Source organism: Aulostomus chinensis, chromosome 17 (genome assembly GCF_037954235.1).
Source record: "Aulostomus chinensis isolate RoL2024-O1b breed Wild chromosome 17, RoL_Achi_v1.0, whole genome shotgun sequence".
Lineage (NCBI taxonomy): Eukaryota > Metazoa > Chordata > Actinopteri > Syngnathiformes > Aulostomidae > Aulostomus > Aulostomus chinensis.
The window spans coordinates 191,220-205,130 of record NC_141336.1 but is presented as its reverse complement, the minus strand read 5'-3'; the positions used below and the strand labels follow the sequence as shown (position 1 = coordinate 205,130).

Below are 13,911 nucleotides of genomic sequence, written 5' to 3'. Positions count from 1 at the left end.
ATGGTCACGGGGATGACTCACTGAAGTTTTTTTCAGATGTATCCGGCAGTTATTACAGAAACTAGCATGGAAATAATTGCTGTAGAGGCAGTTTTCAGGCTCCAGCCCCCTGCGACCCTTTCCAGGATAAACAGAAGTAAATGGATGTATGGATGGAGGGCAGTTTTCATCACAGTTAACATCAACGGGGAAAATGAAGACAAAGAATCTGATTTATACCTGGCAGCAAATTTCTGCTACAAGCAGCCTGGAGGTTCAACGAATGGAGAAAACTGAGAAACAGTAAATGTAAACTTATCCAAGTACAGACTCAAACCAACCAATTACTGAGACTGTGACACATATTTTGTGTCTATCCTGATACATCCATTCCTGTGTGTCATTCATGGAGAAGAAGCAAAGACTGATGAGGACATTTTAAGTATTCCTGGCAAGCATTAAAATCATTAAACTGATTATTTGACTGGAAACCAAGACCTAAACTTTGAGGGTGTGTTTAATGGATAACTTCCTTCTGCACACAACAGCAGCATCATGTGATTCTGTGTCAGCTAGTAGTCAACAGCTCTGAAAGAGATAAAGTAAAAAACATGAACTCAGATGAGGAAGAAGTTATTGATAAGATGTGACTAAAGACAGAGCAGAAGTTTAACAGGAAGATCAATAAAGATAAACAGTCTGAAGTCGCAAACCAGGAGGCACTGACCTGATGTGACCTCTGAACCTGGGCCTGTTGTGGTGTAGATCTGACCCAAAATGACAATGAGAACTTCCATGATGGGGATTGACTGAACTACGAGCAGCATTCTTTTTTTATCAGACCCTCAATGATTCCATCAAAAAAAAAAATTATGATGAATCATGATGATGTTGTTCCTGTTTGCCACAGATCCCTGAAACATTTTTTCTTTTCACAGATACACAATAAATGACAGGAACCTCGGCCGCCTACTGAACAAAATCACATCCAGCTACAATACAGAGCTTCAGAGATGGAAGGTTAGGTTGGCCACAAGTGCAACCCACTCAAGAATAGTCTCGATAGAAAGTGTTATACGTCTAACTTACCTTTGTGCAGCCACCTTTGCTGGTTTCTGAGTGGTACAGTTTTCATGCTCTTGCCCATGTGGCAGTTGCACCAGTTGTTGTTACATTATTCCTATCAAGATGCAGCACCACCGCCGTGGACCCTCAACACATGCATAAGATCCCTACAAAAGCATTTCAATATGAGGATGATTATGTACATCTATTGCATTTACTACAAACTGTACACAGAAGCCCCATTCATCTTTGAATGTAGATGCTGATAGATCATATTCACTGGTCCTGCAGATGGAGCATTTCTTCAGTCTGACCCCAGATGCCGGTGCTGGGGAGATGCCCAGGAAGCAGGCGTTGGAGACGGTGAAGAGTAACATCGAATGGACCAAGAGGAACAAGGAGGAGATCAGAGTGTGGCTGGACAGCACAATGGCATAAGAAAGTGCAACACACCTCAGGGTTACCAGCACTTAGACTGACAGAAGAAATATCCAGCCTTGGAATCTGTCTTCATCACCAGCATCTGTATCAACATTTGAAGCAGATTTCTTCTCTTTTCTTCTGCTAGAACTCAAATTCTGTTGATCTCTAGTCTTGCACTCATGGCCAATCAATGTTTTATTTTGATAATGTAATATAATTGTGTACCGTTTTAATCTTGTCAGTTATTCTCAAGTGAAAATATTTGTATTACTTGTTAATTAGAATTTAATGAATGATGAATTCAATTGGAGGAGTTGAAATTGTTGTGGACTCGTATCATCATCGTGGTGGTCATGAAAAATATTTGTTGGAGACAGAACAATGTGCTGCTCTGTAATAAATGAGAGATCTAGTAGAAACACAGTTTGCCAATTTTGCAACTGATACCCTAATTGATTCCAGTGGGTACAAATGTTGCCACTATGCACCTTGTGTTGCTTACGTAAGCTACGCAACATGCGTGGCGACGTCATTCATCAGAGCAGCCAGCAGGAAACATGGCGCCCAAGTGGCACAAACGCTCGAAAGTTTGGTTACATTTCATGACAAAGGATGACAATAGGGCTACTTGCAATACTTGCAAAGTGGATATTTCATCAAAGGGAGGAAGTACCACCACCATGCAGAAAGAAACATTTGCACACACAGCCTGCGATAACTTTGAATGAATGTGGTGTTTTCGATTTGCTCCAGAGTGAATCTCAACCCAGCAGCAGTGGCGACATTAGCAACATTACCAACACTAGCATGTCTTCTGCTGTTAACACTGCCTATCATGTTAGTGCCATGTGCCTCATTGCAAAACCTGCTATGACTAACTTTACATTAAATGAATGCCTTCTCATGCCTTACATTTAGATGACCATGATGAGAGATTGAGTCTGACTGTTAGTTTCTCCTTTCTTGCCAAATGAGAATCTATAAGAGAATCAATAAAGAACCCAGTCGTTAAGCAGAATTGGAAATGGAATCACAATCATACAAATCTTATCAATTCCCATCCCTAATTTCATACCTGTTTCATTTCATCAGTTAAAATAAATTATATTACAGATTTACACAAGAACCAGTTGGTTGGATCTAGTTGTAGACTGTAACCCTGTATTTGACCAGGACTACCAAACGAGCTAGAAGAGCCATAGTGACCTAAATCATCTATGATCCTACATTTAACAAAATTCAAATTGTGCTGGTTCAGCACAAAAAGTGTGAGCTACCACCAGCAACCACTGAATCAAAAGAAAACCAGAAAAAACAGCAAAGAAGAAGAACACTAAAATCATGAAGGAAGCACTAGGATGCAAGTCTATACTAACAAACTTAGTTTAGTGCAGATGATTTATGAAAACCAGTAAGTCCTGGTATTTGGTATGTACAATATGTGTAAGCCACATGGCTAGCAGTTCTTGAGGAAAACCTCTCATAATGGTCATGTGACCAGGATAGCACACTCTGTCATCAAAAAGAATGATCTTTCCTCTCATCATGGACTCTTGGATATCTTGTTGACCAAAACAGTGAAAATCTACAGTGCCAAAGGTGCATCTTCATAGCAGAGCTGGATGTTTAAAAAAGGAACAGCTAAAATAAGTTTCTAAAATTTAATGTAATACATTATTATGATAATGGTATTAAATTGTTAGTCTAAATTCATTTTGATTATACAGTTATGCTACTATAATTTTTATTCCATCCATCCATTTTCTTCTGATTGTTCCTGTTCAGGGTGGTGGGGGTGGAGCCTATCCCAGCAGCCTTCCCCCTGGACAGGTCACCAGTCCATGGCAGGGCCAACACATAGAGACAGACAACCATTGGCTCTCCAAGCCACGCCTACGGTCAATTTAGAGTCTGGATTAACCTGGTCCCTCTTGATGTCTTTGGACTGTGGAGGAAGCTGGAGTACCAGAGAGAACCCAGCAGGAACAGGGAGAACATGGAGACTCACCCAGAAAGACCCCGTGCTGCAGCCGGGACTCAAACCTGGAACATTCTTGCTGTGAGGCGATAGTGCTAACCACTGCACCACCGTGCCACCATAGTTATTATTATTCCATTCAAACTCTGCCAGTAATCCAGCCTAAATTCTACACACTAGACCTCTGAAGTTTTATTGTTGGTAAAAGTGCATTCATAGACATGTTATTAAGATGTTAAAAGGTTACATTTGTACATTATTAAGAAAAATAATACTGTGGGTGACATGAAAATAAATGGTCCCTCAGCAACTGGAGGGAGAGTTACTTCCCCTTTGGAGCTAGCTGCCAGTGGGCTGTTAGCTAGAAAAATCAACCACCATAACAGATCAATATTTGACTGCTCAAAGAATGCAGAGCATAGAAACAAGGTTTTTATAGTCTGTTTGTTGTTGAAGTGTGCTGGAACAGAAATAGTTACAGTGCTACAGCAAGTGGAATTTAACACCACGGAATATTCTGTTAATCAAAACAACATAATTCACAATTAATAGAAAAACACTAAAGAAATAAATGCTACACCATAATAGCAGTTTTCTTTATCTGCTTTAATTCCAGGGTATACGGTAGGCCTACAGCCAATATAGTAGGTTATTTCATCTCACTGGGTCAGAGGTTGTTGAGAGGTTGTCATGGCAACCTGGGTATTGATGGTGATTCGCTGCCTGGTTTGACATCGGATCATCCCTATGATGGCTCTTCTGAATCTGCAAGGAAAACAATGACTTTTTGGAGTGAAAGTTTGTCTCATTGTCCTCTGTGCAGCCTTGAAACATGACATGATAAAATATCAAGGCTTGGTGAAGAAAAGAAAAAAACAGAAATAAACTGACTTTTTGTTGGCAATGACATAAATGCAGGGGTTGTAAAAGGTGGATGACTTGGCAAAGAGTGGAGCAATGATGGCCATGGGGGCAGGGATGGTTCTGGGGTCACCAAATGATGCCCAGAGACACACCATGGAGTATGGAGACCAGGCCACAAGGAACATCACGATCATCACGATGGACATCTGCCAGCCAAGAACACAACAGCTGTCACATAATACAGGAGCAAGACCATACGTGACGTACGTGTACTGGGCAATTGGTGCATTCACTTTATCACAACTAATGTAACTAATGAAGAAAATCTACTGTCTTAATGCAGACTTTGAATTAAACAAAGGTTACAGTCACCCTGTTCACACCTACTATTAAGATCCGCCCTGACTGATCCAATCACTAGTGGTCAGCCTTAATACCAGGAGTGTCCTGAGCTCCGATCGCTGAACCCACAATCAGAGGTAGTCTGGATCACATGTGGCCTCATTCTTTGAGTCGTGTGAACACAAATGTGGTCTGCACACATTGAATGTGCCTCATCACCTGATGTCCTCTGTTTGAATGGAAACCTGCACTGAAGAGCTTGCAAACAACACCATTTTACTATGGCTGGTCATGTGAAAAGCTCACAGAAATTATCATTATTATGATTAGTATTTTTTAAATTGTTATTACTGCTGCACAAAACATCTTCAGTGGTTTGGTTTGTCAGGCACACTGAGGAACAGACCTGGTCTGGATTGTTGGGATTCTCTCTCTTCTGCTGTTAAATTCTGGCCGAAAAACACGAGGAAAGTGTCATTGGCCCTAATTCTCACTCTCTCTATTAAGAACTGATGTCTCTCGACCCCCAGCTGATATCTCTCTCTCCTTCTCTCTGTCCCTCTCAATCACAATTTTTCACAACACGGTAATTCCTTTAGTATTAGAAGTGTTAGTGACTGACTAGATGAGCCCATCTGCAGCAATAAACATGTCTCATCTCTTCATGTTTTAGACATAAAAGCTCCCCTGGAGGGATGGAAGAGTGTTTTTGGGTCAGGAGATAAGGAGGAGCTGAGGGCGTGGAAGGAGAGCTGAGAAGGAGGAGCAGCTACAAGAAAAAGATGGAGGACCAGCAGCAGAAGATGAATGTCAGCAGAGTCTGAAAACCAACTCTGGGGATCAGGATCCATCTCACAGGTGTGTGTGTGTGTGTGGGGGGGGGGGGGGTCTCAGAGTGGGTGAATGAGCGGAATGTCTTCTTCCACAGATTAGATCAGACCTTTCCCCCGACCCCGCCTTTGCCCACTCTACCTCTCAGCAACCCCTCCTTCGTTAGCACCTCCAGCTCTCCCCTCCCTCTTGATGGAGGCCCTGAAGAAGCTGGTCCTTCAGCATTTCCACCCTGTTGTGAGATCATCAACAGGCCCACTTCAGTTCACCACCAGCCTGGCGCTGGGACGGCCAGCCATTATCTTCCTCCCGCACACAGAGCCCTGCCTCGAGCCAGTAGAGATGTGGGGAGCCCAACTATCCTCCATAATGGAAGACACCCCCCCACACACTGTCAGAAATTCATTCATTCCCTGCATTTCCCCTCCTATCCAGAAGGAGACACTGCACATCTAAATCTGCAGCACCAGTCTCAGTGGAACTATGCCCACTTCCTGGGACACCTCCTATAACGGGGCAGCCCATACTGACATTCTCCTTTTGTCTTGGTTCCAAACAAATGCCATGCCATGTGTCTGTTGATTCCGCAGCCAATGCTGCCCAACCGGATGTGGTTGGTGACCTAATTGCCTCTTCAGACAATCCGTCTTCCCCTTTGCCTGGTTCAGCATTGCCACTGCCACGAGATGAGCACCAGTAACCATTGGCTGAACTCCTCACGAAGTCAATTCAGCCCAATAGCAGCCATGACCTAGGGGCCACACCTAAACAATATACACCTCCCCCCCCCAACCGCTTAGGGTATCCCCCGCCACAGACAGCATCCACTAAATCCCATGGCTCACACAGTTTCAAGAGTAAGGGGACCTGTCACTCCAGGTCAGCCCCTAGCCAGCTTACCAGCTATCAGGTTGGCAAGTATAGCAGCAGGTCAAGTGTTAGTCATACTGTAGCTCTAGGTTAAGCAACACCCAGCACTGCAATCTTGATGAAAGGACAAAGCGAGATGAGTTGTAGGAACTAAGGAAACAAAGGCAGGAGGAGGAAGAATTAGATGAGAAATGTGCCTTAATAGACAAGAAGGCCAGAGATGCTCAGCAAATGCAGGAAGAAGCCCACAGGGAGAGAGAGAGAGACTTATTAGACAGAGAGACCTAGACAGACGTATTTGTATCAAGGAACAGAAGGTAGAGATAGCTAAACTCATTACTCAAGATGGCGCCGCGTGAGTGGCTGCCTTTACAGCAGCTCTTGTACGTGCTTAAGTTTCTTCTTGTCTTTGTACTTTATGTTTTCCTTTTCCCAACTTTCTTTTTTGTGTTTTTGTGCCCCAGAACTATGGGGAGGAGATGGATATCTTCTCTTTTGCTCAACTCCATTATTTTCTTTTTTATGACCATTGCTGTTTCCGGAGACCCCGCTCGCACCCATGACCCTATTGTTTACAGTAGGGACCAGCTGTTAGCTTTGCGGGCTAGCAGCGGGCTACTGGCCGGAGAGAAACCAGACATTCCCCACGAGCTGAAGAGGAGGAAGCGGGGATGTCGGGCCGGGAAGGAGCGCCGCAGGAAGAGGAGACGTTACAGACACGTCCTCCCGTCCGTCGTCATGGGGAATGTTCGATCTCTCCCCAACAAGATGGACGAGCTAGCGGCGCTGACCCGGCATCAAAGGGAGTAACGCGAGGCCAGCCTGTTGCTCTTCACGGAGTCATGGATGACGGCGCAAACTCCGGACACACACGCTGAGTTGGACGGCTTCCAACTCGTCCGAGCAGACAGGACGGCAGAGAGCGGCAAGAGAAAAGGTGGGGGACTCGCTGTGTTTGTGAACAATAGATGGTGTAACCCCGGGCAAATCACTATTAAAGAGCAAAGCTGCAGTAGGGACATTGAGCTGCTAGCCGTTAGCCTCAGGCCGCATTATCTCCCGCGGGAATTTTCACACGTCGTTGCGGTGACCGTGTATGTTCCCCCCGTCGGCTAATGGCGACGCAGCGTGCAATGCCCTGTTTGTCTACAGTGAGCAGGTTACAAACACAGAGCCCCAACGCCCTGCTGCTCATCTCTGGAGACCTCAACCATGTCTCCCTGTCGTCCTCCCTACCCACCTTCACCCAATATGTCACCTGTTCAATCAGAGACAATAAAACACTGGACTTATTTTATGCCAACACCAAGGAGGCATATACACCCCACCCCCTCCCCCCTCTTGGACGAGCTGACCACAACCTGGTGTATCTCCAGCCTGTGTATGAACCTCTAGTACACAGGCAGCCAGCTGTGACCCGCATGGTCAGAAGACGGTCCTCAGAAGCTGAAGAGGCTCTACAGGTCAACTTCGACTCGACCATGTGGGAGCTCTTTAGTGAGGTTCATGGGGAGGACATTGATTCTCTTACGGACACCATAACGGACTACATTAACTTCTGTGAGGAGAACACCGTTCCCACCAGGACTGTGCGGTGTTTCTCCAACAATAAGCCCTGGATTACTCCAGACATAAAGGCCCTCCTGAAGGAGAAGAAGAGGGCATTTATGTCGGGAAACAGAGAGGAGCTGAAGGCTGTGCAGATCCAGCTGAGGAGACGGATCAGAGAGGGGAAAAAGGCCTACAGGGTGAAGATGGAGGGTCAGCTGCAGGACAGTAACGTCACTGGTGTCTGGAGGGGCCTGAAAACCATTTCAGGCCACAAAAGCCCAAAGACGGTGACTGCGGGGGACAAAGACTGGGCTGATGAACTTAAGCGGTTCTTCAACCGGTTTGACCAGGCGTCAGCCCCTTCTCCCAACCTGCCCCCCCTGCAGCAGCCCCCACCACCGCCCCCCACTGTGGATTTCCCCTCCTCCCCTCCTACACTCACGACCAGCTCCCAATTTCAAACGGCTGCCCTCTCAACCAACCAACACCCCACCAACACCCCACCCCCTCCTCCAACCCCCGGTCTGCCACCTCCTGCTGGCTCCTGCCTGTCTGTCACCACTGTGCAGGTGAGGAACCAGCTGAGGAAGATGAAGGTGAGGAAGGCAGCAGGTCCGGACAACATCAGTTCCCGGCTCCTCCGGACATGCTCCGACCAGCTGTGTGACATCGTCCAGCACGTGTTCAACCTGAGCCTGAAGCTGGGCAGGGTCCCACAGCTATGGAAGACTTCCTGCCTCATCCCCGTGCCCAAGACCCCCCACCCGAAGGAGCTCAACAGCTACAGGCTGGTGGCGCTGATGTCTCATCTGATGAAGACACTGGAGAGACTCGTCCTCGCCCACCTGCGACCGCTGGTGAGCTCCTCGTTGGACCCGCTGCAGTTTACCTACCAGCCCGGCATCGGCGTGGAGGACGCCATCATCTACCTCCTCCACTCATCGCTGGAACACCTGGAGAAGGCTGGAAGCACTGTGAGGATCATGTTCTTTGATTTCTCCAGTGCCTTCAACACCATCCAGCCCATCCTGCTGGGGGACAAGCTGCAGCATGCTGGAGTGGACCACCACCTTACGACTTGGATTACGGACTACCTCACCAACCGACCACAGTATGTGAGGGCACAGGGCTGTGAGTCGGACATGCTTCTCTGCAGCACTGGGGCGCCGCAGGGGACTGTCCTGGCTCCGTTCCTGTTCACCCTCTACACCTCGGACTTCACCTACAGCTCTCCATCCTGCCACCTCCAGAAGTTCTCGGATGACTCTGCGATCGTCGGCCTCATTACTGACGGAGATGATCGGGAGTACAGGGGACTGATGGAGGACTTCGTGGACTGGTGCCTGCAGAACCACCTCCAGATCAACCCGGGGAAGACTAAGGAGCTGGTTGTGAATTTCTGCAGGAAACAACATTCTCCACCTGCACCAGTGAACATCCAGGGTTCAAACATAGAGAGGGTCACCTCCTACAAGTACCTTGGTGTTCACCTGAACAATAAACTGGACTGGTCACACAACACGGACGCCCTGATCAGGAAGGGGCAGAGCCGGCTCTTCCTGCTCAGAAAACTGAGGTCTTTTGGAGTGCAGGGGTCACTCCTTAAGACCTTTTATGACTCTGTAGTGGCCTCAGCCATCCACTTTGGCATCGCCTGCTGGTCAGGCAGCATCTCAGCCTGGGACAGAGAGAGATTGGACCGGCTGGTCAGGAGGGCCAGCTCTTTCTTGGGCTGCTCCCTGGACACTCTGGAGGAGGTGGGCAACAGGAGGATGCTGGCTAAGATCACAGCTATGATGGACAGACCCTCCCACCCCCTCCAGGCCACTCTGACAGAACTGAGCAGCTCCTTCAGCCAGAGACTTTTACATCCGCGCTGCAAGAAGGAGAGGTACCGCCGCTCATTCCTGCCCACTACTGTCAGGCTGTTTAACAGTCACACCTGAACTCTGGACTCCATTAGGCCAGACATACTTTTTCACTACAGCTATATGAAGACTTCCATCAACTGCAAGATACAATTGCGAGCAACTGTAATAACTGCTTTTCAGTATACAGTGTTGCAGTACCACTGTACATAGACATACAGTATATTTGAGACTGTACATACTCCACTGCTGTACATACTTGTACATACTCCACTGCTGTACATACTTCTTCCTCTTTAACTTTTGTGTATTATTTTTATATATTACTTATTTTTGTACATTTGCACATACCTCATATTTATCTTCACATACTATTTATGTTAAATTCTCCTTGTTCTTGCTGCTGTAACGATGTAAATTTCCCCACTGTGGGACGATTAAAGGTTGATCTTATCTTGATCTTATCTTACTCGCTTCACCATCAAGAATACCTTGGAAGCCTCTGGAGATCACCTGCGAGGAACTGCTTCTATCCCCTCACCTTCTCTGGGTGGTGTAGCCAGTTCTTCCTTTTATGATCTCCCTCCATCCAGGATGGGCACTCTTGTCCCTGAAAGGATGCTCGTACTACAGCCAGCTCCACTCTCCACGCTTCAATCTCAACTCCCCAGGTGTCCTCAGGCATCTCGATCTCCCATGTTTCATTCAGTTCAATTCTCCATCCCTCAAGCATCACCTCCAATGCTTCATTTAGTTGAACTCCCCATGTCTCAGTCAATACAACCAAGCTCAGCCCCTCTTCAGGTCCCGCATTTGCCTTTAAACCCTGCTACATCTGTCACTTGGTCCATTCCCCAGGTATCTGCTCAAGCCACCTTTCCCAGCCGCAATGTGTCATCCCAGATATTGACCTCATTCCTTCCTCATCATTCTAGCCATTTATCTGCATCCCCAGTACCAGCGATGTCAACCCAGCAGCTGCCAGTCCACTCACAGACGCTACAAGTTCAGACCCCTAACATCACAGATTTGGTCAGAACCTCAGCCTCTGGAATCCGAAGGTCTTCACTTCCTGTATTCAGGAGCGGACGGGAAAGTGATTTTACCCTTCTGAAGATGGCCCTAGATAATCTCTTGGAAGAGATCTCACTGAGCAGTATAATTTGAGCACCCCCATCTCAGTGAGCAGTATATCAGATACTCTTGCAGCATGTTTAACACCATACAAACTGGCAGAATCTAGCATGCTAGACCCGAGACCATAGTCCACAGCCCTCCTAGCACTTCAAGAGAGATTTCGTCAACCCAGACTGCTGGTACAGAGTGAGATAGGGGCAACACTGAACTCCCAAGTAATATGCATTGGTGATGTGGAGGCCCTCGAAAATTTCTCCCTATCCATCCATTCTTTAGTTGGAATGTTGCTGTCCCTAGAGGGCCCCAATGGGTCAGAGCGCTCATGTTGATAGTCTCCTTAGCAAGCTCCCTGTACATTATAGAGACTCACTCATAGAGTACTGTATCAACCATGGCATTCTGACTGGACAACCAAACCAAATCTACTCCATGCGTGACCTTTCCACTTGGCTCCAGTCAAATTCAAGAGCCAATCACATATCCAAGCAAGCTGTTTAACTCCAAAAACAGAAGAGGCCACACCCTGTCAAGGAACGCCAGCCCACCAAACAGGACTCCACAATCCACCTGTCAACGGTGCCTCAGTCCCATACTGAGACCTCCCACTAAAAGATAGGTAAATGCTAACCAACCTAAGCCTTACTGCCCCTGCTGTAATATTACAGACCGTTTCCTAGGTGCATGCACAGAGTTCAAGAAACTCCTGAAGAGTGACATTTTGAGATGGACCAAAGGGAAGGATAGGTGTAACCCGTGTGGGAGAATACACAATGCAGACAAATGCAGATTGAAGAGGCCCTGTAATATTTGCAAGGAGCTCCACCTAACTATCCTCCATGATGCTAATGCTAACATAACTACCGTATATATGGTAGTAACCACTGCACAAGCTCATGCTCAAGGTTGTTACTGTGCATCTCCACAATGGGGGAAGAACTCTTGCAACCCATGCAATCCTGGATGATGGTCAAGTCAAGTCAGTTTTATTTCTATAGTGCCAAATCACAACAAAAGTTATCTCATGACACTTTACAGGTACAGCAGGTCCAGTACCACACTCCTATGAATTTACACCCAACAATTCTCCATCAGCAAGCACATCGTGCAACAGCCACAATGAAAACCTTCCTTTTAACAGGCAGGAACATCAAGTCGATCCAGGCTCAATGGGGATGGCCTTCAGCTTTGGTTGGGGGAAAAGACAGCAGGAGAGCGGGACAGACACAAAAACACATAATGGAGGAAGACAGAGAGACAGAAGGAATGAGAGGGACAGAGATAAATAGAGAGAGAAAGAGAAGAGACTGATGTACAGACGGGGACATGAGCAGGTGGAGCTACAGGTGGAAGCTTGGGCCTCTTCAGGTCTGGAGCCTCCTCCAGCAGCACCAGGATCTGGATGATGGTGCAGACAGATCAATTGTGATCCCTGAGGCTGTACAGCACTTGCACCTCCACACCCAGCCTGAAACCATCTCCCTGCATACAGTGAGACAGGGTGTAATTTAACTGGATGGAGCATCTATGTCATTTGGCATTTCCCTGATCAACTGACCAGGCAAAATGCATTACATCAACAGAGCATTCACTGCAGAGAACCCCAGACTGTCTGAGCACATATACCTTGTTAAACAGCTACAAGAGCAGTACCCCATCTCAGAGGTATCCATCTGGAGCCTATTGATCATGTATGCCCTCTTGTCCTTATTGGCTCAGACTACACCCATCTCATTACACCCCTAGAGCCAATGATTATGGGCTCCCCTGGTGGCCCAATGGCAGTATATACCAGATTAGGGTGGACCCTTTGAGGGCCAGCTAGGTTAGTCCAAACCAAGCAAATGTCCATCTCTTACACCCTTTCCTGTTTATAGATTGAACTTCTAAAGGATGTAGAGACACTATGGCAAATTGACACTTTGCCCTACATCAATGAGGAGACTGTCACAAGGTCGAAACAAGACAAACTGGCTCTTGATCTCCTCCAGCTTAAGATAGTCAGAATAGATGTAGATGGTTTAATTTGCTATGCCACTCCTTTACTAAGAGCTTCCACCATCCCAGTCCTCCATGCTCCAAAGGAAACTGTTTTACCACATCTCTGTGCTATAGAGAGACATCGGTCCAAAGACCCCAAAATGTCTACTCTGTACCAGGAGGAACTGGATAAACTTGTGCAGTCTGGCTTTGTTAACAAAATCCCCAGTGAGTAGGTAGACAAACCAGATGAAACCTGGTACTTCCCTCATCACATGGTCGAAGACAAAAACAAACCCAGCGTTATGTTTGACTGCTCCTTTGAGTACATGGAACAACCCCTAAATAAATATCTCCTGCCTGGTTCTGTCCTAAGCCCCTCTCTCCTGGAAGTTCTACTCAAATTTTGTCAACAGGCCATAGCTATCGGTGGAGACATAAAAGGGATTCTTCATCAGGTATGCCTCCTGGAGGAAGACAAAACCCTCCTACGTTTTATATGGAGAGAGATGTAGTCAGACCAGGAGCCCAGCAAATGACAAGTCCTGCCATTTGGAACAACATGTAGCCCATGCTGTGCCACTTGTGCAGTTCAGACACACATCCAAAATCACTCTAAGGGCAATGAGGATGTCCTTCAATCAGTCCAACATTGTTTTTTATGTAGACAATTGCCTCCAGAGCTTCTCTTCTCCTGAGGAGGCCAAATCCCTCATCGACAAAATGAGACTCCTGCTGGCTAAGGGGGGATTTGACATCAGACAATGGGCCAGTAAGTGGTCCAGCTATAATCCAACATCTGCCCCCAGAGGCCAATTCCAAAACTACTGAACTGTGGCTCTCAAAGAGATGACACTCAGACTCCACAGAGATGCTGGGTTACAAGAGCAGGTCAGTCTCCTACCATCAGTTTACAATGAGGAACATCTACAAAGTGCTGTCCAGCCAATATGATCCTCAAGACTTTGACTCCATTCACAACCTGTGCAAAGATCTTGGTGCAGGACCTATGGAAACAGAAGAGAG

General features: G+C 46.8%; 2 protein-coding genes across 3 annotated transcripts in view; one reads left to right on the top strand and one right to left on the bottom strand.

The window, feature by feature from the left end:
• Window positions 1–2,582, top strand: part of enpep (glutamyl aminopeptidase) — a 47,724-nt gene extending 45,142 nt beyond the window's left edge. Inside the window, exons 19-20 of one of the 2 annotated variants that reach the window (XM_086183289.1) lie at window positions 918–999; window positions 1,336–2,582. In XM_086183289.1, coding sequence (XP_086039415.1) covers window positions 918–999; window positions 1,336–1,482 — 229 coding nt within the window. In that variant the 3' untranslated portion in view covers window positions 1,483–2,582. The remainder of the gene's footprint in view (window positions 1–917; window positions 1,000–1,335) is intronic. The other variant, XM_086183290.1, reaches the window with a different exon arrangement.
• A 1,040-nt stretch (window positions 2,583–3,622) lies between these two features.
• Window positions 3,623–13,911, bottom strand: part of rrh (retinal pigment epithelium-derived rhodopsin homolog) — a 55,784-nt gene continuing 45,495 nt past the window's right edge. The window contains exons 6-7 of the mRNA XM_086182617.1: window positions 4,337–4,515; window positions 3,623–4,210 (exon numbers count right to left, since the gene is read on the bottom strand). Of these exons, the coding sequence (XP_086038743.1) occupies window positions 4,105–4,210; window positions 4,337–4,515 (285 nt within the window). The 3' untranslated portion in view covers window positions 3,623–4,104. The remainder of the gene's footprint in view (window positions 4,211–4,336; window positions 4,516–13,911) is intronic.